At 44.8% G+C, this 23,869-nt stretch overlaps 1 protein-coding gene across 2 annotated transcripts in view; it reads right to left on the bottom strand.

Moving 5' to 3' along the window:
• PAPPA (pappalysin 1) overlaps positions 1-23,869 on the bottom strand; it is a 246,970-nt gene that overhangs the window by 18,020 nt on the left and 205,081 nt on the right. For both annotated transcript variants that reach the window (XM_054502141.2, XM_063649861.1), the window contains exons 18-20: positions 19,373-19,520; positions 14,360-14,469; positions 4,471-4,542 (exon numbers count right to left, since the gene is read on the bottom strand). In XM_054502141.2, coding sequence (XP_054358116.1) covers positions 4,471-4,542; positions 14,360-14,469; positions 19,373-19,520 — 330 coding nt within the window. The remainder of the gene's footprint in view (positions 1-4,470; positions 4,543-14,359; positions 14,470-19,372; positions 19,521-23,869) is intronic.

Below are 23,869 nucleotides of genomic sequence, written 5' to 3'. Positions count from 1 at the left end.
TATACTGAGAGACATACTCTTGTGTGCTTGGGTATGCAAAACCACAAAATAGATGGCTTACATCTTCCTGAAAGAGGGCTCAGTTTACTCAAAGAAATAACCAGGAAATGTGAGCCTCCTTCTCCCACTTTTTTCAGCAGTATGTAATTAAAAACGTAATTTATAATGAAATATATGCAAATATGTTAGGAAGCTGAATGTAAACTGCCCAAGAAGTATTAAGATAAAATGTAAGAACTCATAGGAATTTGGCACTATGGTCTGTGTGTGACTGTGGGCTCCCTCTCACAAGGAGGGCAGATGTACTTGATGTCACACATTTTACATGTTTGTTTTCTTCTTTTGCTCTCCAAACAATAAGTGAGGTAGGTATGGGTTTTCTCACTCTACAGATGAAGATGCGGAGACTCAAAGACAGGGACTTGCCCAAAATCACACTGGCACAGTCAGAGTAAGTGATTTAAATCGAAGTTGGCTCTATGGTTTTTTACTTCATCACTCTCGGCTGTTCTGGCATATACTGATTTATTTCTTTTCTTCTATGTGTTTCTCCACCCCGGGACACTCCCAAGATGAAGAAAAGATAATAGAGTCCAGCCATTATTTATCTGAACCCAGAGCCTTATTAGGGGAAAGTCCAGGAGTCTCTTGGATTCCCCAGTCACTTGTATTTCCTCATCCCAACCGCTAGCACATTGTATTCTGTGGTCTGTTTATGTTTCTGCAGCTGGTGCAAGACTGTGAGCTCTTCATGGCCATGGGCAATGTCTAGTTTGTCTTTGTCTCCCAATCACCTCATTTAAGGCTGCACACAACTTTGGCTCTTAGTAATGTTTCTGAAGTGGAATGTAATTGTACTGGCATAGTGGCAAGGGCAGTTGGCAGGGATTGAGAAAACCTGGGTTCTAGTCCTCCCAACCTCAGCCAATGGGGTGGTTACTTCATGGTTTTGGTTAAGTGACAGTGACCTTATCTCCTCTAGGCCTCAGGACTCCCACTAATGAAATAAAGAGGCCAGATTAGTCCATTGATTTATCAAAACAGTGAACCTACCCCTCTCCTCACCATCAAATGCAATATTGTGTGACATTTCAATATAGAAAGCAGATGAAAGTGAAACCACTCTGATTAAAGTGCTGGTTGGGGTCTCTAAAGCTCAGTGACTCATTCATGGGAAAGAGACGTCATTTGTTTAAGACCTTTGCATCCAAGCATGCCATCTGTGATCCAGTGGTCTCCCCTTCCCATCCTCACTGCTCCAGAAAGAACCAAGCTCCATCCCATGAGGCATTCCTGGCTTTTGCCTCTCTGTTCCAAATTCTCACTCACATAAACTTTTCACCTTGAACTCATGATGCCAGATTTCATTTCATCACTCCACTATTAGAGTCTAAAAGATCACAGCTAGACAGAGCTCTGAGAGCAAGGAAGACCTGAGCTCAGTTGTGTGGTTGTGCATGCATATGGCTGTGGGTTCAGGTGTGACTCTGCTGTGTGACCACCAGAATGAACACACCACATCCACACTAGAGCAGCGGGGTATAAACAACAAACGATAAACCCTTTCTTTTCCTTCCTGCCTCAGGAGATCTGCCTGTGGGCTATGTTCTTTTTTATGTAATAAATGAACAGAATAATGATGGAGACTAATTGTCCCTTCCTTAGAATAAAAGGAACTAACTTGGTAAAGAAGTAGCTAGGGAAAAAGAGAAAAATTAAACAAAGGTGATACTTTTTTATTTGGGCCTTGAAAAAATTCTCCCATCCCATCACTAGTTACTCTACCCTATATGTTCTTTCCTGCAACCATATCCTTTCATCCACCTATCCATCCATCCATCCATCCATCCATCTTTATTCCATCCTATGTATTTAATTCCTACGATGTGTTACACATTATGCTAAGGAAAAGAATGCAATAGTGAATCAATATAGGTATATTTCCTACCCCTCCAGACCTTATACTCTGGTGAAGAGACAGACTTTAATCACATAATCACACATCTAATTAACCAATTTCAACTCTGATAAGAGCTATGGAGAAGAGGGATGTGATGCTATTAAAGAGTAGAAAGATTTGATCTAGACAGGGAGCTCAGTGAAGGTGTCCCTGAGGAAATGATGCTTCAGCTGAGATCATAAAGATGAGTAGGAGTTAATTAGGTGGGGGTGGAGAAGACAGAATTTCTAGAGACAGGGAACAATATGAGAAAAGCTCTGGTACTTAGAGATTTCTCCTGTCTCTGGTGTATCTCATGTTGCTACTTCTACTAGTAACGCATTCAGACAAACAAACCATCCTTCAAGATCTAGCTCAAATGTTACCTCTCCAAAATGCCACCCCTAATAGCCTCAGGATGCTCTGTGCTGCCATAGCCTCTTGTATTTGATTTTGTGATAGCTCTTCAGGATTTTAAAATTCTCTCTTTAATTGTCTATCTCCTTCACTATACTGTGAGCATCATCCATTTCTGTATCCTAGATTGCTAGCAAAATGTCTGGTATTTGTGCAAAACTTTATCAAATATAGATTCCATAAATGTTTATTTGGTAAAATGATGGATGGATGGATGGATGACAGGCAAGAAGATATCATAGATGACTTAAGGAGAGCATAGTTACTATTTTCACTGGACTAACACCAATGTATTCCCAGAACTGGAACAGTATCTGGCATATAAGAGGTTCTCAGTGAAGCTTTGGTGAACAAGTGAGTGAATGATCACTTTGGACCCAGCATGGTGCAGAAAACAGGGGCTCAGGGGTCCCCAAACCCTTTCTTTATCTTGGATACCTCTGGATACTCAGGGTTGATAGTCCCAGAGTTTGTATGTCTTCTAAGCATAATTTTCAGCTCCAGACAAGGCACTGTTAGAACAAAGCTAAAGAGGACATGAGATGAGGGGCACCTGCAAGGGCAGAGGCGATAAACATCACTGGCAGGGCTCAGAGTCTGACAGGTGAGGGTCTCTTGGGTCTCACTGCTGAGTCCAAGGAGGGATTGAATTCCGCTGTCACACTGGTTGCCCAGACCGCCGACTCAGCAGAATGAGTGCCCAGGTAACTCAAGCTTTCTTTTCCCAAAATGCTGGATTGATCCAAAGAGATAGAAGTAAGCAACAGCCACCAGGGCCTTGGCTTTGATTTTGCCATTCCTAATTGAAGCCTGGGAGAATGGGGTTCCTAAAGTCAAGTACAATGTCAAGTGCCCTCAGGAAATCCCTCAACAATGCAGAGAAAAAAATGTGTAACCTAGGGATTGTCTTGTGACACAGATCAGGGAATTGATCATAGGCAAGCAGTAGGAGAAAAGCACCAGCCTGGACGTTAGAAGAGCTGGGCTCATGTTTTGTCTTTGTGGTTATCATGCTGTGCAAACTTGGACATTCCATCCCCTCTCTGGCCCTCGTTTTCTACTCTATACACCAAGAAAATAGAGCTAGATCAAATTAAAAGCCTTCCCAGTTTTGGCATTCCATCAAATTTTAGATCCAGCCACTGCCTGGGTCTCTGTTTACCCCTTTTAAAAATAAAAGGTTAGTTGAGATTAGGTAAAAGAGTCTTTCTGGTTCTGGCATTCTAAGAGTTTCATCAGATACAACTTTTTCTAGGGCACGGTCTGATCCTTTTCACCTGCGTTTTCCTCAGTGGGCTCTGGATGAACCACAGAGATTTGGCCATCCACCTGGAAGGGATTTGGGGCCGCTTTTTCACTGCCAGCTGGGAAGAGCCACAAGGGGCAGAGTGATGTGCAGAAATGTCTTTGAGTTCCATGGACAGCCCTCCCTTCAGGACACAGCTGATGTCCCAAGAACCATGCTCCTTGAGCCCTCCCAAGCTTGTCACTGACACACAGAGCCAGATCTCTATAATTCCAAGCTGTAAGGAATGGCTCAACTGTGAAGTCATAGAATTTAAGGGTTATAAAGGCTCTTTCACTTCAGCTCAATGGTTAGGTCTAAGGCATTCATATTCCTTCTGGGGTTGAGGCATGAGTAAATGACTAAGATGTGGGGCAGAAGGAATAGGTCTGCAAGTAAAGGTCATCAGTAAAATGGAAATTAAAAATAAAACCACCTCACATGACTCTGTAAAGGTTAAATGTAACAATGTTGGTAAATTTCCAACGTTAGCATATTCTAGATGGTAAATCATTATAGCCTCCTGCTCTTCCTTTCTTACAGATCCCATATTTTGTAGACCACAGGCTCTGGAGCCACAAAAGCCTGGCTTGGAACCCAACTCCGTTACCCATTCCCTATGCTTTTTAGTATGTTTCTTTATATCTCTGTGCCTCAATTCCATCATCTGTAAAATGAGGCTGCTAATCCTTGTCCAAGAAGTCTGCTAAATGGATATTTTCAACACTCAGTAGGTATGGCAAAGGATAGCCAACATTAATACAACAATAACAATAACAACAGCAGGATTATTTCCAGGGAACTGAGGAGTGCCTTCCTTGTGACTCACCTCACAGCCTTTGACACAGTGAATCAGAGAAGGGTGAGGATACCACTTGAGACCAGCAGTGCAGACAACTCTCTGTGGGAAGAGGGAGAGAGAGGTCAGATGGGCTTGGGATTGGGAGGGACCCACCCCCGTGTTGGCATCACATTTAACCACCCCACCTCTTCTGGGACCTTCCAATTCCTGACCTCACCCTGGCTTTTACATGGAGAACTTGCCCGGGTACTTGCAATAACAAGAGCCATAAGATTAAAATAATATTTGTGTTCACCATATGTGTCATGGTTCTGTATTTCCCTGGCAGGAACAAGGGTTGAGGAGAAGCAGAACTGGGGGGGTGGAGACATGATCAGAAAAGCCCTTCAGAAAATTCTCGACTAACATTCGACCCATTCGTGGAGTTGGGATAAGGTGGGGGGAGGAGGGGTGTGTGTGTGTGTGTGTGTGTGTGTGCACGTGCATGTGTGTGTTTGCGTGTGTGTGTGTGTATGTGTGCATACATGTGTGTGGCTGCAGCAGGAGGATGGGAGAGAACGGTGGAGCAGCATTTCTCAAAGCATGAGCTGAAGACCACTTTCATCAGCATTGCCGTGGGAGTGTGTTAAATTAATGGCGGATTCTTCAGACCTACTTTGGATATAATGAATTGGACTCTCTGAGACCAGGCCCTGAGACTCTGCATTTTAGCAAGCCTTGCAGATGATTCCAATGCACACTACAGTCTGAGAGCAAATGGGCTATTATGAACCAACCTATGGTTCAAATCCCTGGAAAGGCGGAGAACCCCTCCTGCTGTCACCTGCTGCCATGTCATACGGGTCTGCCCACAGTTCCCTGAGGTTGCCCACAGTGAATTCGTTCTTGCTCTTCCCCTTCCCTGAATGCCCTTCCCCATTTCGTCACTTTAAGAATCTTTGAAATGTCTGCTCAAAACTTATGTCTTCTTTGGCACTTTTCCTAGCCCCGTCAGGCAGAGCTTATAGGCACTTATTTATGGCCTCCTCTTTCAAAATAATAATTATGATGATGATAATGACAACTAAAATATATTGAGTATATTTGTTGTGCTAATTACTGTATGCATTATCTTATTTATTTCTTGCCATGATGCTGTGAGGTGGGCATTAATCTTGTGTCATAAGAGTAAGTTCCCCATGCTCCATAGCTGTTAGGTAGAGAAACCAGGATTTGAAAATAACCAGTTGTTTCAGAAATGATTTAATAGAGCTCGTAACATAAAATCCAACATGATGATATTTTTAAAAGTAGGTGAAAGAAGAAAGCTAAGTAAGACTAGAAAGATAACATAGTATCAGGAATACAGTTACCATAAAAATTCTAGAAGCTTGGCCAGGCGCAGTGGCTCATGCCTGTAATCCCAGCACTTTGGGAAGCCAAGGTGGGCAGATCACAAGGTCAAAAGATCGAGACTATCCTGGCCAACATGGTGAAACCCCGTCTCTACTAAAAATACAAAAATTAGCTGGGTGTGGTGGCGTATGCCTGTAGTCCCAGCTACTTGGGAGGCTGAGGCAGGAGAATAGCTTGAACCTGGGAGGCAGAGGTTGCAGTGAGCTGAGATCATACCACTGCACTCCAGCCTGGCGACAGAGCGAGACTCCGTCTCAAAAAAAAAAAAAAAAAAAAAAAAAAAAAATCCTAGAAGCTCCCTTTTCTATCCTCCATAGATGCCCCAGTTTTCATGCCAGATTACAATTATTTCTTTAAAGAATAAAATGAAATAAAATAAAATGGTATATGCTTAGATGTGTAGTGACAGGTAACTGTGAACAACCAACTGTGGAAGTCCACATGATCAGAGGTTGTTTGACTGACTGAGAGGCCAATTGATTAATTTTAATTAAAAAATGAAAAGTCACCTGGGCCAAAATGTGGAAAATCCATGTAAACAGCCTATTCTCTCCCTGAGGGCAGACCTATATGGTAGCCAAATTGTAATTAGGTTTCTTGGCGAGGTTGTGACAAAGGGAATCAGGTGACCCCAAGACTGGATTGGGTGCCTTTCTTCTCTGCTCCATAGAATCTCAGGTTCACATTAGATATGCCATGCCTTCAGCAATGCCTGACACAGGGTGGATGCTAAATAAATATTTATTTTATAAAGGAACAGATTCTTCTCAAAATAGAGGTGATTTTACCAATGGACAATAATTTCTTTACTTGTCTTCCTGTCTTCTAGAGCATCAGAAGATCATCTAAGGTCAAGCACTAGACTTGTCCTCTAAACAAGTCTAGTTTAGAGGATCAGTTTAGTATAGGCTGAATGTAGCCACTATCAACCTTCAAGTAAATCAAAGACCTTGGAGAAAGAGCTTAACTTGATGATCTTCCAATCAGTCTTGCAATGTGAAATCTACTATCTTGCCTCTTACTGCTTCTATTGAAATTGTCTACCCGTCCCCAATACACGCATAAAGTGGTATATGGGAAAAGTCATGGGATATGATATAGGACAGATGTGGTTGCAATTCTGATTTGGAATTGCTTTGCACATTTCCACTATGAGGTTTGGTTCTCTCATCCATAAGACGGGTACTGAAAACGTCACAGACTTGTTGAGATGGTGCATTCATATAAATGATGTGAAAATGGTAAACCTAGTACCAATTTCTAAAGTTTCTTGAGGGCAGGTCCTGAGTTATAGACACTTCTGTATCCTTCCAAGGTGAAGCATGGAGCACAGTGAAGAAATACATGAAGGAATGTGATACAAATACAAATGAGGGAATTTGGGTTGTTTCAGTATTCCTTTCTTCCAATTAAGCTACGTTCTTCCCCCTCTGCCTCCCAGCCATGGGGCTGGGTGAAGAGGATCACCTGCTTTCATTCTCTTAACCAGATTTTCCTCTCTCAGTATGACAGTCTGTTCCCAGTCAAAATCCAGAGATGTTGGAGGGCATTTGGTAAAGGTTCAAGAAGTGGAAAACAGCAGCGTTAGAATCCACTAGGGATTCGATGCCCATGCCTTCCCCTGTTTATTTGAGAGCTAATTTAATCCATCTGTAGGAGTGTCTTGGTGTGGTTGTACAAGTTTCTGTCAGTTGAGGTTTACCTGACGTGAGTTTGGAAAAAGGACTTTTATACTATCTGCATAAGCCTATTTATCTTTCCAAGGCTTTTGGATTTTCCACTATTACTCAGGGCTGCACGCCCCACCTGTCTCACTACAGGGCCCCTCTGTGTGCTAGAACTGGGAAAGGGGACAGGCAGTGGGAGCTGAAGGATTGGCTAGGCTGTTTAAAGGAGAGGTTGGGAGATCTCAGATGGGGCCCCTCAAATGTCAGCCTTTTTCCTCTTGATACCAGTGAGACATCTAGCCCAGCCAGAGCTTTTTCAGATAAGGTTTTGTAAGAGGGCTTTCATTTCCTGCCTTGGTGGTAGGAAGAATAGACTATCTTTTCTTCCTGGTTGCAATTACCATCATCATCATTGTCATCATCATCACCATCACTGGCACCACCATCATCATCACCACCATCATCATCATCATCACCACCACCACCAACACTACCACCATCATCTGCACCATCTTCTCTTTATCATCATCATCATAGCACCCCCACTACCACCACCATCATCACCAGCATGAAGACACCATCACTAACATCACCACCTCCACCAACGTCAATATCATCATCATCATCATCATCAGTGTCCTCATCCTCATCAGCACAAAATTCTCTATTTAATAAATATTATGCTCTAAGCCCTGGGCTCAGAACTTTCATCTCATTTAATTCTCGCCGTAACTATGAGATAGGTACTATTTTTGACTCTGGTTTACACAAGAGAAAACTGGGGCACAGAGAAGTTAAATGACCTGCCCCAAATCATACACATAGGTAGTGACAGTCAGCAATTAAACCCACATTTATCTGGTTTTAAGGTCTAGGCTTTGAACGCCATAATCTCCTTCAAAGTATACCATCCCCTGAAGCTGTTAGTATAAAATAGCTTACTTTTTTGACTGATGGGAAGACCAAAGTTCAGAAAGGTGGAGAGGCCCTTTGAGACAAATGTTGGAGTGGGTAGAGCATCTAAAAGATGAAGGCCCAAGAAGACAGGCCCCAAGCAGAGCCAAAGACATGTGAGAAGGCATCTAAGTAAGAGAGCCCCCTCATCCAGAGGCTCAGATCTGACACCCCTCCTGGATGTCTTCTAAGATGAGCCCTTTTTCCCTTAGTTTTTTCCTTGATTTCTGGGGCCTGCTATGTGTGAATCATATCAGTTATTATTATTATTATTATTATTAATTATTTGCTTTTTGTTATCAGCCACTGAGTTTCTGGCTTCTTTCCAGGGTAAGCTTTTTAAAAGCCTAGGCATTTCCCACTTCGTATTCCTAGTGTTTGAAGAGTATCTGCTTGGAGGTGCATACTCGATGTTTATTGAATAAGTAAATGAACAAATGGACAATCAAATGAACGAATGTGTGAGCGTGTCCATAAATGAATGAAAAAAAATCAGTAGATTCTGGCTGCATCTCTTTGTCTATGGGTTTCCCCTCCAGTGCACTTAGTTCTCCATCTCTAGGTCAGTTAGACTGGACTTAACAGTCACTCAGAACCATTCGACCTCTGACCTTTAGACACTCGGCAGGGCTTTCCACAAAACTACCTTCTTTTCACAAATGAATTTTGCATTCTCTGTCTGCATGTGTTGCATATTTTTAAAAGACATGTATGAGGGTTGCCCTTGCAGGATGGAATGCAGTGCAATTAGCTAGCTAATTCTGCCACAGTCGTTATGTGAATTGGGCAATGACAACCTCTTTGAGCCTCAGCTTCTTCATCTGTAACGTGATAATCCTTATCTCACTGGGGTGTGATGGAGACAAAATGAAATGGCATATATAGAATTGCCTAGCAAACCATGTCTACATATTAGAGATGGTCAATAAATGGCAATTTATCTCTCCTTTCCTTAAGTCATTCGCTCCCTCTCTTTCTGCCTCCTATTTTTTTTTTTTTTCAGAAGCTATTATAAAAGCCAAGGTCTTAGCACCTAAAGGAATTATAAGGTTCTGAGGATAGGGAGATGCACTTTCTATTGTGAAACACTCTCAGCATCCCTGGGCAAGGGACGATGTGTGAGCAAATTGGATCTATTTCTTAGGAAATGATGGGAGACAGGCTGCCACCCCAGAATTCTAGATCTCCAGACTGGAATAGTCTATCTCATCCAAAGGTTGCAAGCCAACAGCTTCTAGGCTACACAAACCACAGAAATGTTTGGTTTGGCATACAAGATTTTAAAAAAAGAAAGAGATTTCAAATTTTAAGAACTCCAGATTTCTTGTACCCAAGAAAAAATGAAAAATTTGGCCACAGGAGGCCCACATTTCCACATTGCTGCACTTGGCTAATGCTGTCACCCTTTGGAAGCAGAAAAACAACTGTGTTTTCCATAGTTTGCCATAGTCCCCACCATTCCCTGCAGTCTCTCTAGCATTGAACCTGAGGGGCATTTCCACCTATTATTGAGTTTGTATCATTTCGTTTATTAGATTAGAGGAAGAGTTCTCTGTACCTCTAATCACTTTCAAAAGTGCATGTACAGGGAAGGAGACTGAGAAAAAGAAGGTTTAGGACACAAAAAAGAAGGTACATTGTGTTTCTCTTTATAGAAGTTGAAAACACACTTATGAAAATGGCTCATGATTTCAAATTATATGAAGTTTACAAATAAGCAAAACCAATTCGTAGTGATAGGGACCAAGTCTACAAATAAATTTACAAATAAGCAAAACCAATCCATAGTGATAGAGAACAAAACAGTGGTTACCTTGGTGCTGGAGAAATTGCCTGGCCTGGGGAGGGAGGACTCCCTGAAGATTTGGACAGGTCCACATCCTAATATGAGTAGTGGTTTCATGAATGTACACAAAACAATTTATAATGCCTTACACTTAAGATAAAGAAGTAAGTTATAGCTCAATAAAAAAGAAGGAGGCTAAGGCAGAAGGATCACTTGAGGACAGGAGTTCAAAACCAGCCTGGGCAACACAGTGAGACCTCATCTCCACTAAAAAAAAATAAAAATAAAAAATTGAAAAAAAGAAAAATAGAAAAGAACTTCAACAGTATCTGTAAAGTTTTTATTTATTAAGTTGGGTAGTATGTGTATGGGTGTTATATTTTTCTGCAAGTCTTTCTGAAATATTTACAGTAAATACTACTACTACTAATATGCCTCAGTGTTTATATTTTTAATTATTATTATTATTCGAGACAGAGTCTCACTCTGTTGCCCAGGCTGGAATGCAGTGGCACAATCTTAGCTCACTGCAACCTCCGCCTCCTGGGTTCAAGCGATTCTCCTGTCTCAGCTTCCCGAGTAGCTGGGATTACAGGTGTGCACCACCATGCTTGGCTAATTTTTGTATTTTTAGTAGAGACGGGGTTTCACCATGTTGGCCAGGCTGGTCTCAAACTCCTGACCTCAGGTGATCCACCTGCCTTGGCCTCACAAAGTGCTGGGATTACAGGCGTGAGCCACCGCGCCCGGCTGACTCAGTATTTAATATACAAAAGAGTATGTTTGGCCTGCTTCACTCATTTCTCCACCTGCCTGGTTCAGGTGGTGTTTCAGTTTGTGACTCCTGAGTGAAGCCTAGCTCTCACTTCACAACTGGGTAAACTGTGGCCTAGAGAAGTGACAGGATTTGCTCCAGGACATACAGCAGGAAGGCACCAGAGCTTACACTAGAACCTTGGTCATCTGACTCAGCAATCATAAATATTTAGCAAGTATCTGCTGTGTGCTAGGCACCAAGGCAGGTACTATGGTAACTAATATGACCATGGTCCTGCCTTCACGAAGCTCACTGTCCTGGTGTCCTCATCATGACCTGAGATTTCAATGTTGACATTCCACTCATCTAAGCAGTCATCTTTCTCTTCATTCATGTCAATATATGCAAAGGACTTAAAATAGAGTCTGTCTTGGCTAAGTATCAGTGGTGGACCACAGCTGGCTTGCATAGGCTCGCAAGAGCCAACAGTGCCTGGATCTTCCCAACTTTGTGCTCAGTGACAGCAACCTGGAAACCTTGAAATCTGCCACAGTAGAAATATTTATATCACAGAAGTTGGGAAATGCTACAAATCAGAGTCTAATGTTTGTGGAGAGCCAGTTGTTAACTATTTGCCAGCACATCCCTGGTAAGCCATCAGTAAATGTATTGCCTTTATTACTCTACATTTCATAGAGGCTGCAGGGATTGCTGAAGTAAACTATGAGACTGGCCTGGGTCTCTCTTCAAGTTCTCTTAGGCAAGTGGCTTCCACCTCTGAGATTCCATTACTTCCACTGGAAGCAGGAAGAGACTAATACCCACCTGATAGGGACATATGTGTGTGGTTGTGCGTGTGTGGTAGGGGGTGGAGGTGGAAATAAAGGATAGGAAGTGCCTGACCCAGTGCCCGATCACAGCAAGTGCCCAATAAATGCCAGTTCTTGCCTCTCACTCTCTTACCCCGGGGATGAAAGTGGCAGCAGCTGGAGCAGAGCCTCACCCCCAGCTATCTAAATTGCACTGGTGCTCGCAGGCAGACCCTCAGAAAGCAGAAGAGCTATCCAGGACCTCCTCTGGCCTGGAAATGCCGGCACCAGCAGCTCTATTTCTGTAGCTCTCACCGCACAAGGGGCAAGGGTGCAGCAGAGGCCAGCTTTTCTGCCTTATTCCTGGAAATCATCAATCTCTGCCCTTCGCCCTCCTCCCTTTTTCTACCACATTTTTTTCCTCCTGGATAATGAGGCCTCCAGAGACCAGTGGAGGTCTGAACCTCGTTATGGTTCTCTCGGTAGGCCAGCATCAATAAAGGCAGGCAGACCAGGGAACTGGGTGGGGGATGGGGCGGGCAGGCAGCGGGTGGGCAATGGTGGGGAGGGGGGGCAGCTTGCAGGCTTTCAAATCTCTGGATTTATTTCACAGTGAATTATAACTGAACTCTTTAGTGCCCAGGGCTCACAGAGGGAAGGGTGGGAATTTGCCCAGGGGGTAGGAAAAAGGTCTTAAGTGGGAGGCTGGTCCAGGCCAAGAAGATCTCTGATACTGGGGTGAGAGGGAGGTCTCCTGTGTCTGTTCTGTGTGTGAGTCAAACTCACCTGCTTTCAGGTATGTGGGAGTTAGGGTGGGAAAAGGAAGGAGAGCTGGTAGTATTGGAAGAGCTGCCAATCACAAGTCCAGCTTGTCGTTCCAGTTGTGCTGCCTGTGTGGACCAGCCGCCTTCCTCTATAGGCCTCAGTTTCCCTATCTGTACAATGAGGCACCTGTCCTTGATTATCTCTAGCTGCCTTGAGATTCTGACATGTGGGCTCCCTTCATGCCTGGGTATATGAGCATATCAGGGTGCACTGGGGCATTAAGGGTATCTGTACAGGAATTCTGGTTCAGGAATGGTGGAGGAAACAGATGAAAGACCTTGAGGTTTGGGAAATAGGGCTGTCTTGTGGATATGCAGAGAGTCAGAGGCAGAGAGAGAGAGAGAAACAGAGGGGATGATGGAAAGGAGAGTGTGGGAGGGAGGAAGACAGAACAAGAGGAAAGGTATATCAGAAGAGGGCGGAGAGAAAAACAGAGACAGGAAGAAAATTAGAGAGAGTAAGATGGAGACAGAAAAAGAGACAGCAAAAGAGAAAGAGGAAGCAGAAAGGAGGAGAGGAGCATGCCGGGGCACACAGAGGAGTGGAGGAGGTCTGGCCAGGTCTATACGCCCGGAGTGCTGAGTAAGTCCTGGCAATCGTGCCCTCAGCGCATTTGAGAAACAGTACACCCAGTATCGGGTTCTGCCCAGCTATCCAGAGTGTGATCTGCAGCAGGCAGGCAGACAGCAGCTCCCTGGGCTCCATGGGCTCTCAGCACCTCAGGCAGTAGGCTGGTGGAGAGACACAGAGCTGAACCTCGCCCACCCCACAACCCCGGCCCACTTCTTTCAGTTTCTCCAGGGTGAAGAGCCAGTGCCCAGAGTGACACATAAGGCCTGGGACCTGTGATGTCCTGGGGGAGAAAAGCAGGGCCCACATCAGCTCCAGGGGCCCCAGTTGATTGGGTGACACAAAGGCGAGTGGGAACAGCCAACCTCAAAGTCAAACTGACACTGCCCTGAGGTGGGGGCCTCTGTAGTCATCTGGCTGGAGGCATGCTGGCCTGGCACTGTGGGAAGCACACAGGGCTCAGACTCAGGTTTGGGTTCAAGCCTTGGTTCAGGGCCCATCACCTCACTTCTGAGATTTCAGTGTCCACAACTGGAAAATGCAGACAATGACCCCTCTCTCATACAACTGTACTGAGGCTGAAATGGAGTCTTCGTGCTAAGCACCGGACATGTGAACGTGGCAGGTTCTCCACAAATAACTGATGTTACTAGTTTGCTAGACACCTATTAATTGCTTTCCCCAAAACAGGTAAAGCTTGGAGAAAGATACCAGAAACCTAGGCTATGTAAAGTGGAAGGCTACATGGGGGGGCACCAGAGAAGCCACACAACACCATCCTTATGAGTATGGACTTTGCAGCCAGAGAGACTCAGGTCTGAAACCTGGCTCTATGCTCCCTACCTCTGTTATTGGTGCCTCAGTTTATTCCTAGGCTGACATCAGCATTTGGTGGGACAGTAAATAAAAGGCCCTTCACGTAGGACCTGACAGAGAGAAAGTATTAAATAATTAAGGACTAGAGAAATGATTGTGAATAAGTCTCCTCCCCACTCTACCCCACCTCCCCTCAACACACACCCACAGGGCAGGTGTGATGATTAAATGAGATATTTGTGAAAGAATGAACTCAGGAGCGGGACATAGCAAGTGCTCAACAATATCATTTCCCTCCCCCTTGGCTGCAGTAGGGTAGATGTCCCTGGTCACTCACCTCCACCCGTGTGGGGTTCAGCCAGTGGGGGATGTCACGCACGGTCACATTCATTGGCAGGATGATGGACTCGCTGTTGTGGTCCAGGCATGAGGTGGCACACTCCGACCCTGAGGGAAGCACAGCATGATGCAGCGGCTCAGGCCCCAGACCCTGGACATCTGCAAACTGCCCTCCTGCAGAGTGGGCCCTCCCACTCCCCAGTCCCCAGTGGACTCAGCTACCCAACCTGAAGGCAGTGGGAAGGAGAAGGCAAGCCAGGCAGGGCCACCTCTGATCTCCCTGACTCCATTCACATGCCTCCCATCTGGCTGGTTGCTGCTGCCACCCTCATTGGCTCTGACCCTAGTTCGATCAAGCTCCTCCTCTGCTCAAACACCTTTTCAAGGCTCCCCACATCCAGAACAAAATACAGCCCCCTTTGCTGGGCACTCAATGCCTCCTGTCGTCTGGTCAATCTCCTCTCTCACTAACCACCTTCACTCTTTGGTTGGTTCAACCGGACTGAACTACACTTGGTTTTCCATCTGAGTCCCACAATTCTCAGCCTCTCTGCTGCTTCTCTTGTTCATCCCATCTCCTGAAATGTCCCCCAATCTGCCTTCCCATAACCAAATTATATCCATTATTCAAGGGCCAGTTCAATTCTTTTAAGAAGTTTGCCCTGATTTCCACAACTGAGTGAGAATACTCCATCATCAGATGTGCTTGATTCATCTCGGAGTTTAACCCAGTGTCTGACACCCAGGGAGAGCTCAGTGAGCACTGGCCAAGTGAATGATGAGCACGTAAATGCAATACCAGCTTCTCTTCCCCCAGGGTTTCATCCCTGCCTTTCCCTGTGCCTTAAAGACCCTTCCCACTCCAACAAGTGCATTTTTAATGATCTTACAGACCTCAATCCCGTGCCACTTGCTCAGAGAAGACCTTCATGGTTTCCTGACAGGCCAAGCCCCTCCTAGGTGCCCATGACAGAATTATCACATGACCATTTCCTATTTGCTTGGTGAGTGTGATATCAATAGCTCTCTTCTCTGCTGGACTGTAACTCTATAGGGCCAGCACTACCCATGCTCACCATTCTATGTCCAGAGCTTGGCACTATGCACGGCAGATTATAGGCACTCAATAAGTATTTGTAAAATGAGTGTAAGAGACAGTGAGTGAATAAGTACATCAATGGATCAGGAAATTAGTGAATTAATGGATAAATGAATGGCATGATGACTGACTGATGAATATGCATTTAGGTATCTTATGAAGGAGGAAGTAAGTACATAAATGGATAAGTGAATGAGTAAGTTATGGATTAAATGGATAAAGGGACTTAAAAAAATCGGGTAATGAGTCAAAGAAGGGGTAAATAACTAACAGAGATAGGGCTACTACATAGAAGCCGTTGGTCCAGGAACTTTTGGGTGAAGACAGTTGACTTCCAGGCTGTGGGTTGGCAAGTTGACTGTAATTCAGCTCGTTCATTCTCTACCCTGACCTCACACATCCTGAGGTCATCTGAAAAATCAAGCCCAGTCCATGGAAAGTACTCAGTACCCCAAAGAGGCATTTATTCATGTGGGCAAAGAAACAACCTGTCAGAATCTGACTAGGCCTGAAAGAGGCCATTTCTCTGTCTTAGTATCAAAACCACCCTCCAAACACTAAGAGCAAGTCAACTCTTTTCTTTAAATATCCTATTCTATTAGCTACTTTAAAGTCCCCCCTTCCAAATATACATATGTACGTATTAGCTATATTAGAGGCCCCCTTCCAAATATACATATGTACATGACACCCGTTTCACAGTCTGGAGAGCCAAAAGGCACAAAGCTCAGGGCACAAAGCTGGTGAGGAGAGAGCCACATCTCTAATTCCAGGCCCCACAATCGATAACAGTGCAGCCACACAGAGAGAGGAGAGAAGGAGGCAGCCATCGAAACAGGAGAGATGGTGAGAGGCCAGAGGACAGACAAGAAATGAGGACAACAAAAACAGACAAAAACGATGAGTGATGAGAATAAGGAGCAAAAATCCCTAAGCAGTCAGAGAAACTGCTTATGGAGTGTGCTTTATCATGAGACCAGTTCTAAAGGAGTTTTTAGGGAGCAAAGATGAGACAAGGCTGTGATAATAAAATTCTTTTGAAAAAAAAAAATGCAGCCTCTGAGAAATGGACAAAGGCTATCTTATCCCAAGAGAGAGAAAAAAAAAAAAAAAACGGTGGTCAAACAGGAGACACTTGCTGTCCTATGCAGCGGTCATGTCTTAATTTGTCTTTCTCCGCGTCTCCCTCCCCCAGGCTCCCCTCCCCAACGCCAGCTCTGGGGCTTTAGGACCAGGCTGCTGTGTTGTGATATATGAGCCGTAATTGGCATCCTTACAGAGTGGTGATCTCACCAGGCCTCCGCGTCTCCTTCCCGGGAGGCGCGGGGAGGGTGGCAGCAGCGGCAACTTTCCGAGGGCTCATAACTGCCACAGAAGCCTCCCCAGGTGGCCTGGGGGAGGCACGCAGGGGGAACTGGTCTGGGTGACTCCAGAATGTGCCCTCCAGCCCCCAAGCCCGACACGTATCTCACCCCTGCTTATAAGGCCAGTGATCAAATCCCTCTCCTTGGCAAAGTGGATTCTCCCCAGGGAAGAGCTCAGCCTGGGAGGTGGAAGTCAGGCGCATTTGGAGGAAAGCAAGGATACAGCTGGGGCTGAGGAGTGGATGAGCAAAAACTGCTCTCCTGCCTTGCTTCTCACTCTCACCCTCAGTCTTCCTGTCTCCCTATGTGGCTTTTTCTCTCTGCTCTCCTCCAGTGTCCCTATGCACTCATCATCTGCCCTGGATTATCACATTCGTAAGATGGACATCTGGGTGCCAGCCATGGGGACTTGGGGTACAGGAAAGGGGAGTTAATTCAGGTTGCAATATCATATAGATTTCTTTCCCTTTCTGCTTTGACCATGAAAACACTCAGTGGGTAAAGAAATACCACCCTCCCACCCCTTCCCCTCTTTCTCCACTGTTCTGATGGAGAGAAGACAGCCAGGTATTGTACTCATTTGCGTAGCTGAGACATGTGAATAAAATGTGTGAATGCGTCTGTGAGATTTGTTTGCCTTTTGTGCTTCTTTCTGTGTGTTTGATGTGTTTTGGGACATAAAATGTGTCTGTGTTTGTTGAAGTATGAGATTTGTATGTATTGCATGTGAGTGCTGTGTATAGGCTTATGTGCTACCTGTTGTGTATGTGTTTGTGTGAGTGATGCGTTTGTGTGGTATTTGGCTGATGTGTAGGTGTTAGGCATGAGCTTACTATATGATGTGTGTGTTTGGGGCTGTTTGGTTATGAAGCATTTCAGCATGTGGCATGAGTTTATGTATGCACGTGTGAATATATTTGAATGTGTCAGTGGGTATAGATATGCAGCAAATTTGTTTCTGTAGGTTTTTCCTAAAGGTCACTTAATTAGGCTTTTTCTCACAGAGCCACTCAATGCCAGTTAAGAGTATGAATGAATATTCACTTGCATATTCTGATTGAGCTGGAGGTTGGGACCCCATCACAGACATACTTGTTCAGGACCACGCACACCTATCAGGAATGATGGAAAGGAGAAAGTGTAGGCCTTGGGATGGTGCAGCCCATGCTGCTCACCATGGCAATACTTGTTGCCCAACCTTCTAGAATGCCTATATTAGCAGGTCCTATAAGATCCCATCTCTCTGCAACCCTCCTGGTCAGCATCTCATGAATTGGTGGCTGTATAAGATCTTAAAGTACCTTCCAAACCATCAGCGAGAGCAATCATGTGCTTTGGTGTTTTCTGACCCATGCAGGAGCCAGTGTCCTGGGCTAAACACAAGAGTGCTGATTCCCACTGTAAGTTACGGTGAAGAACTTCTGCTATCTGAGGGCATGTGTTTTCATCTTCAAAAAAGGATGGACGGTCCCCATGAACCTTCCCTCTCCAACCACACAGGCCTTGCTTCTGGACATGCAGTGATAACTCTATGTTTGCTGGATGAAGAGCATGTTGGCTCTCTGCACATTCAGATAACCTTCTACACCAGACACCCCTGGTGATTGCTCTATAAATCATATTGGCCAAGAGAAAGGACGTTCAATTCCCTAGGCTTTTCATCATGGTCAATTAGGGAATCAGCCCAAAAGGTCAGCATCACTGCCCTTAAATGAGGTCACACTCCATGCACTCTGAGTACCCCGGAAAGCCGTGGTGCTGGTGATTAACGCATGTGTCCAGACACCTGGTTTCAACGAGGCAAATCCCTGGCATACAATCCCAGCTTGTCTCTTCTCACTGTGTGTATTTCTTGAGCTGGCCTGTCACCATACAAAGAGTATTTTGAAAATGCAGTTTATGCTCATCTTGGATGCAGCTGAGATGCCATGGAAAGAAGTCAGACTTTGGAATAGGATGGGTCTCAGGATTTGGGAGCATGTTCCATTATCCCCTCAAGTTTTGATTCCCTCATCTATTAAAGGTTATTGCGAGGATAAGATATAATGCCTTTCAAGTGCTTGATGAAGGGCCTGAACTATATCAGGTACTCATGAATGTTTAGTATGATGCAAATTTTAAGATTAATAATAAAAGCAGCTGCACCAGACTGCTATTGCTTCCCTAAATGTGATGTGTGCTTTCATAACTCCTGCTCCTCAGCCACAGAGTTTCTTCTGCCTGCAATAGCATTTCTTCCCCGACAAGCTTTTTCAAATCCCCAGGTAAGCATCCCTTCCTCTGGGAGTCTTCTGTGTCCCCACCAGGCACCTGACAGCTTTTCTGTATTCTGGTGTAACTGTGCACACTCACCCACCATTGTGTCACCATATCCCTGTCCCTGACTCTCTTTCTGGGAGGACATGGTCTACACTCATTCATCTCTCTTTCTGTAGTGCCTACGCAGGAACTCACGTGACCAGGGTGTTCAGTGACCCACCCAGGCATTAGCCCTGCATTGCTGGAAGGAATTGCCCCTCCTACTGCTCCCCTCTCGGGCCCATCGTACCTATGGCATAGCCATCAGGGCACTGCAGTTTGAGGTTGCTGTTGAGCTGGTTTGGGACCGAGCACTGGCCTTGCATCTCCTGGCAGACATGCAAGGAGCCGTTCCAGGTGCCATCTTTCCGGCAATGAATGACATTGCTCCCAAGTCCCTGAACAACAGAGAAACAGAGTTAGGACCAAGAGAGACACCAGCCCCAATTGAACAAGCTATTCAGAATAAAACAGAAAAGAATTTTTCTTCTCTCCAGAGCTCTGAAGTGTTCCAAAACAATTTCTTAACAATGGTTGAAACTCAACCACCCTGAAAGAGAGGTAGTGTTAGTGTCTCCATTTTACATATGGGCAAACTGAGGACTCAGACCAGGAAGAAACTTGTTCAAGGCTTTCCAGAATGCCAAACTCCCAAGTCCGAGCTTAGTAGTCTTTCAGAAATTTCAATCAGAGCCAATTGTAGTTTTGATTTGTGTGTGGGAGATTTTTTTTTAAATTGAGAGGGTAGGAGCCCATCAGCTCCTTGAATGACACAGAGAGTAGCAGCATGGGTTAATGAGGAGCACGAAAGTTTGCTTCCTCTTAAATAGTGAGAAAGTATCCTATGTCAGGGCTCTGTCATAAATAATAATCTGGGTCTAGCTGAGAAGCTTTTTCTTCCAAGACATTTCTTTTCCTTTTCTTATCTTTTCTTTCATTCCATTCCATTCTATTCCATTTCATTCCATTCCAACAATAATGGCATGAAGAGGGTGATATGGGGATACTTATATATCTGTGCTTTCCTTTCAATTCTTTAAAATAGGAAATTATAGTTTCTCAATCTTCTGCAAAGCATTAGGCAAATGCAGCTTGAAGACATAATCCCTTCTTGAAGTCCCCTTCCAACCTCCGAATTTCAGAAAGCTAATTCAAGTAAGATTCATTTAGTGTCCAATCTGTGCCCAGCTCTGTGGGGTGCAGAAGTGAAGAGAGCCAGTGCCTGCCTCTGCGATCTAGTGGGAATGGCAGTCATGTGATCCACCAGCCATGTCAGTGTGACTGTGTTCAGTGAGGCAGGGCAAATATCACACCAGTGCTGTGAGTACACAAGGAAGAGTAACTGGTTATGAGGGGACAATGAGGGAAGGCCTCTTAGAGGAGATGATATATGGAAAAGGGTTTTCAAGGATGCATGGAATTGCAGGCAGAAAAGGAACAGAAGATATTCCTGGAAGATGGAAGGGCGTGTGCAAATGATGAAAAATATAGTGTGTGCTGGAGAGCCTGTTGTGGTTCTAATTCTATGACTTAAGGCATGAAGCAGGGGAAGATGAGCTGGTAACACAGATAAAGCGTGGAGCCTTAAATGCCAACTTAAGTAGTTTAGACTTTACCGAAAAGAAATGGAGAATCACAGGTGGTTTCTGTGCAGGGGGCCCATATTGTGAAGGATCTAAGAACAAGCTACATATTCTCTACCCCTTTCAGGCTTATAATAAGATGAGAAACTTGACATGAGGCCAGAGGAGCTGGCTGTGATCCACCAATGCAAAAATTTATGCAATGGCTTCCTGTGACCTTCAGCTTCCATGCAAACTCCTGTGCTGGCTGCAGAGCCTCCCAGCCTTAATTCTGCCTAATTCTCCAGTTTCTTGCTCTCCAGAGCACCACCACGAACCCTGAACTTCAGTTTAAATTGCCTGCATTCGTGAAGGCATCGTATGTTGTGCTTTCATGCTCACTGCGCCTTCCGTCTGCTATTGTTTCCTACCCACCCTTGTCTACCTTATCTGGCACAACCCATCCTGCTCTCCTGCCATTTCAGTTCTGCATGGGGCACTACCTGAATGTCTCTGACAGGACATTACCTATTTGTTTATCATCTGTTTTGCAACCAGACAATGAGCTCCTCAAGGCCCAGGCTGGTGCCCTATTCAACCTTGTATCCTCAAGGTCTTCCACAATGCCTAACAGGTCCAGGCCACTCAGTGCATTCATTCATCACTTAATAGATATTTTTGTTCATTCAAGAATTGTTTGTTTACCAAACGATGGGGTGAATAGGTGGAGAGTGATAGAATGTATTTCTTTAAGAAATAAGAAAATAAATGAACGCACGGATGAGGAAATAAATGCACAAGTGAGTAAATGAAGAAATGAATGAATGAGGGAATAAATTATGAATGAATGTAGGAGAAAATGAATAAACTCCTTAAAAGAACTGATGTAGGCTGAGGCTCCCCTATGTGAGAAAACAGCTGCAGAGAGACAGGATTCAGAAGAGAAAGGGGCCCCTTTCCAGGCCTCTCCTGTGCCGGCAGAAGGAGGGTGCAATTGCAATGGAAACCTCTCTGGCCTTGGGAGAAGGGTGGCCCATCCTGAGCATGCAGCTGCGAGGCGGCTTGCAGAGTTCACTCCCAGAGGTTCTGTAGGGGCTCATGGCAAACTTATGCAGCTTCATGTGGCTTCAAAGAGCCCAGACTCTCCTTCTCAGAGCCCCAGGCTCTAGGCCCCATGATTCTCCTGGGCCCTCTGGGGAGTAGGAAATTGACCCCAATTTCCTGGAGCCTTGGCCTGGGCCTGTGATGCATTTGGCTTCCAGCCCCTGAAGGGCTGCAGACCTCAGCACTACTTGGGCCAGGGCTGGCTGGAGAGCTTGGTTTGTAACAGAGAACGTATTAGAAGTAGCCGGAGTCTGCTCATGGAGTTTCACACTGGGGAGGCCCCACTGTGAATGAAAGGTGGGAGCATAAAGCACTGGTTTTGTTATCATTGGTTTATCTCTTTCCTGCCCAGTTCATCTGGCACTTTGTGTTGCAAAATTTGCTTTTAAAAATATATAGCATCCTTTTGCTAAGACATCTTAGCCTTCAGAACAAGGCATACTGGTAGGTTGGCACTTCAGGGCTTCTACAATGGAATCCAGATGACATTTCTAGCTCCATCTCTTGCTATGTACGTATCCTTCCTTCTAGACAAGTGAATCACTTTGTTTCTCCTGCAAACTTTTCTTGCTTTCCCACCTCCACATCTTTGCCCTTGCTGTGCCCTCTGCACAGCAGACTTTCTGGAGCCTCTTTGGATTTTTAAATCCTTCTTTTAGACTAGATGCTAGTGCATTCAGAAAATGCCTACCACCTGGTGCAGAATTTCATAGTCGATTATTGCTGACTGAGTCTAGTTTGACCAGAGAAGATCTGGCATCATTGAAGCACCAACCTGGGAAGACCAGAGGGTACTTTTTCTGGGTGTTGTCAGGGAACTGACTGGGTATGTTTGACTCCAAATGTACAACTCTTCATGCTAAGGTGAAATCTCTTATAAGAGGGCTGAACATCTCTCAGCAAAACAGTTTGCCTCTCTGTGCCTGTGCATCTGTTTTCACAAGAGCATATTGAGCTCTAACTCCCCTGCTGCTTTAGCTACACAGATCCACAGAGAGCTGAAGGCATATAATAAAATTATCAAACACCTATAACATGCCCAGTGCTTTAAAAATCACTTGAACAATACAGTAGAGTAGAAATTATATTATTTTTGCAGACTTGGAAACTGACTCTGTTAGAAAGTGAAAAAGTGAGTTTTCGAATGATGCTATTGTCATGGTTAAGAGCCTGGGTGTAAGTCAAACTGCCTGAATTCAAATGCAAGCTTGGCAACTTCCCAGCTGGGTAGACTTGGGGACGCTCTTTAACATCTCTATGCCTCAAGCTCCCTGACTGCTAAATGGGCATGGAGTCTACTACCTGAGAGAGTGATCATGAGGATCACGTGAGTCCAATTATATAAAGCATTTAAAGCCTAACACACATACTGAGCTCTGTAATCGTCAGATGAGGTTCTTACTCACTTTGCTGTACTGTCTCTAAGAGAAGTTTGGAATCAACTCAACCAACAGTACATTTTAGAAATGACAGCAGCCAGAAAGGGGAGGCAATGTGCCCAAGTCACAAAGGTTGCCAATGTCAGAACCATGTCTCTTGACTGTAAGCTGTTGTACCCTAGTGGGATGAAGGAAAAGAAGAGAAGAGGAAGGAAGAGGGAGAAGCAGTAGACTTCTTCTCCTTAGAAGACATGAAAATAAACAAAATAATAGCAGGAAGAAATGTAGTGGCATCCGAGCAAGACAAAACCAGGCAGCGAGTGCAGGAGCTAGATGGCTAAGCTTTGGAGGCATGCTGACTTAATAACAAGAGTGTCAGTTCCACCATGTCTGGTTGTATAAGACAGGGCAAACCAGTTTACACCAGCTTCCCCATCTGTAAAATGGGGCAGTAATGCCAGATGCCATAGGGCTTAAATGAAGCAATCAGTCTAACGTGCTCATCTCAGTGACTGGCATGTAGTAAGTGCTCATTATATTTCAACTGCTGTGAATCATTTGTCTCTGTTCCCAGTCAATGCCCTCACATGCATTTTGTGTCCTCCAAGGTAGGTACAGGGGTGACATGTTGCCCCACGAGGGAGGATGAGTGGCAAGTGTGAATTGCAAAGTGACGTAGTTTAAGACCTGGCTCTGCTTGTA

Source organism: Pongo pygmaeus, chromosome 13 (assembly GCF_028885625.2).
Source record: "Pongo pygmaeus isolate AG05252 chromosome 13, NHGRI_mPonPyg2-v2.0_pri, whole genome shotgun sequence".
NCBI lineage: Eukaryota > Metazoa > Chordata > Mammalia > Primates > Hominidae > Pongo > Pongo pygmaeus.
Note: the sequence above shows the minus strand (reverse complement) of the source record. Positions and strands in the feature narration are given on the sequence as shown.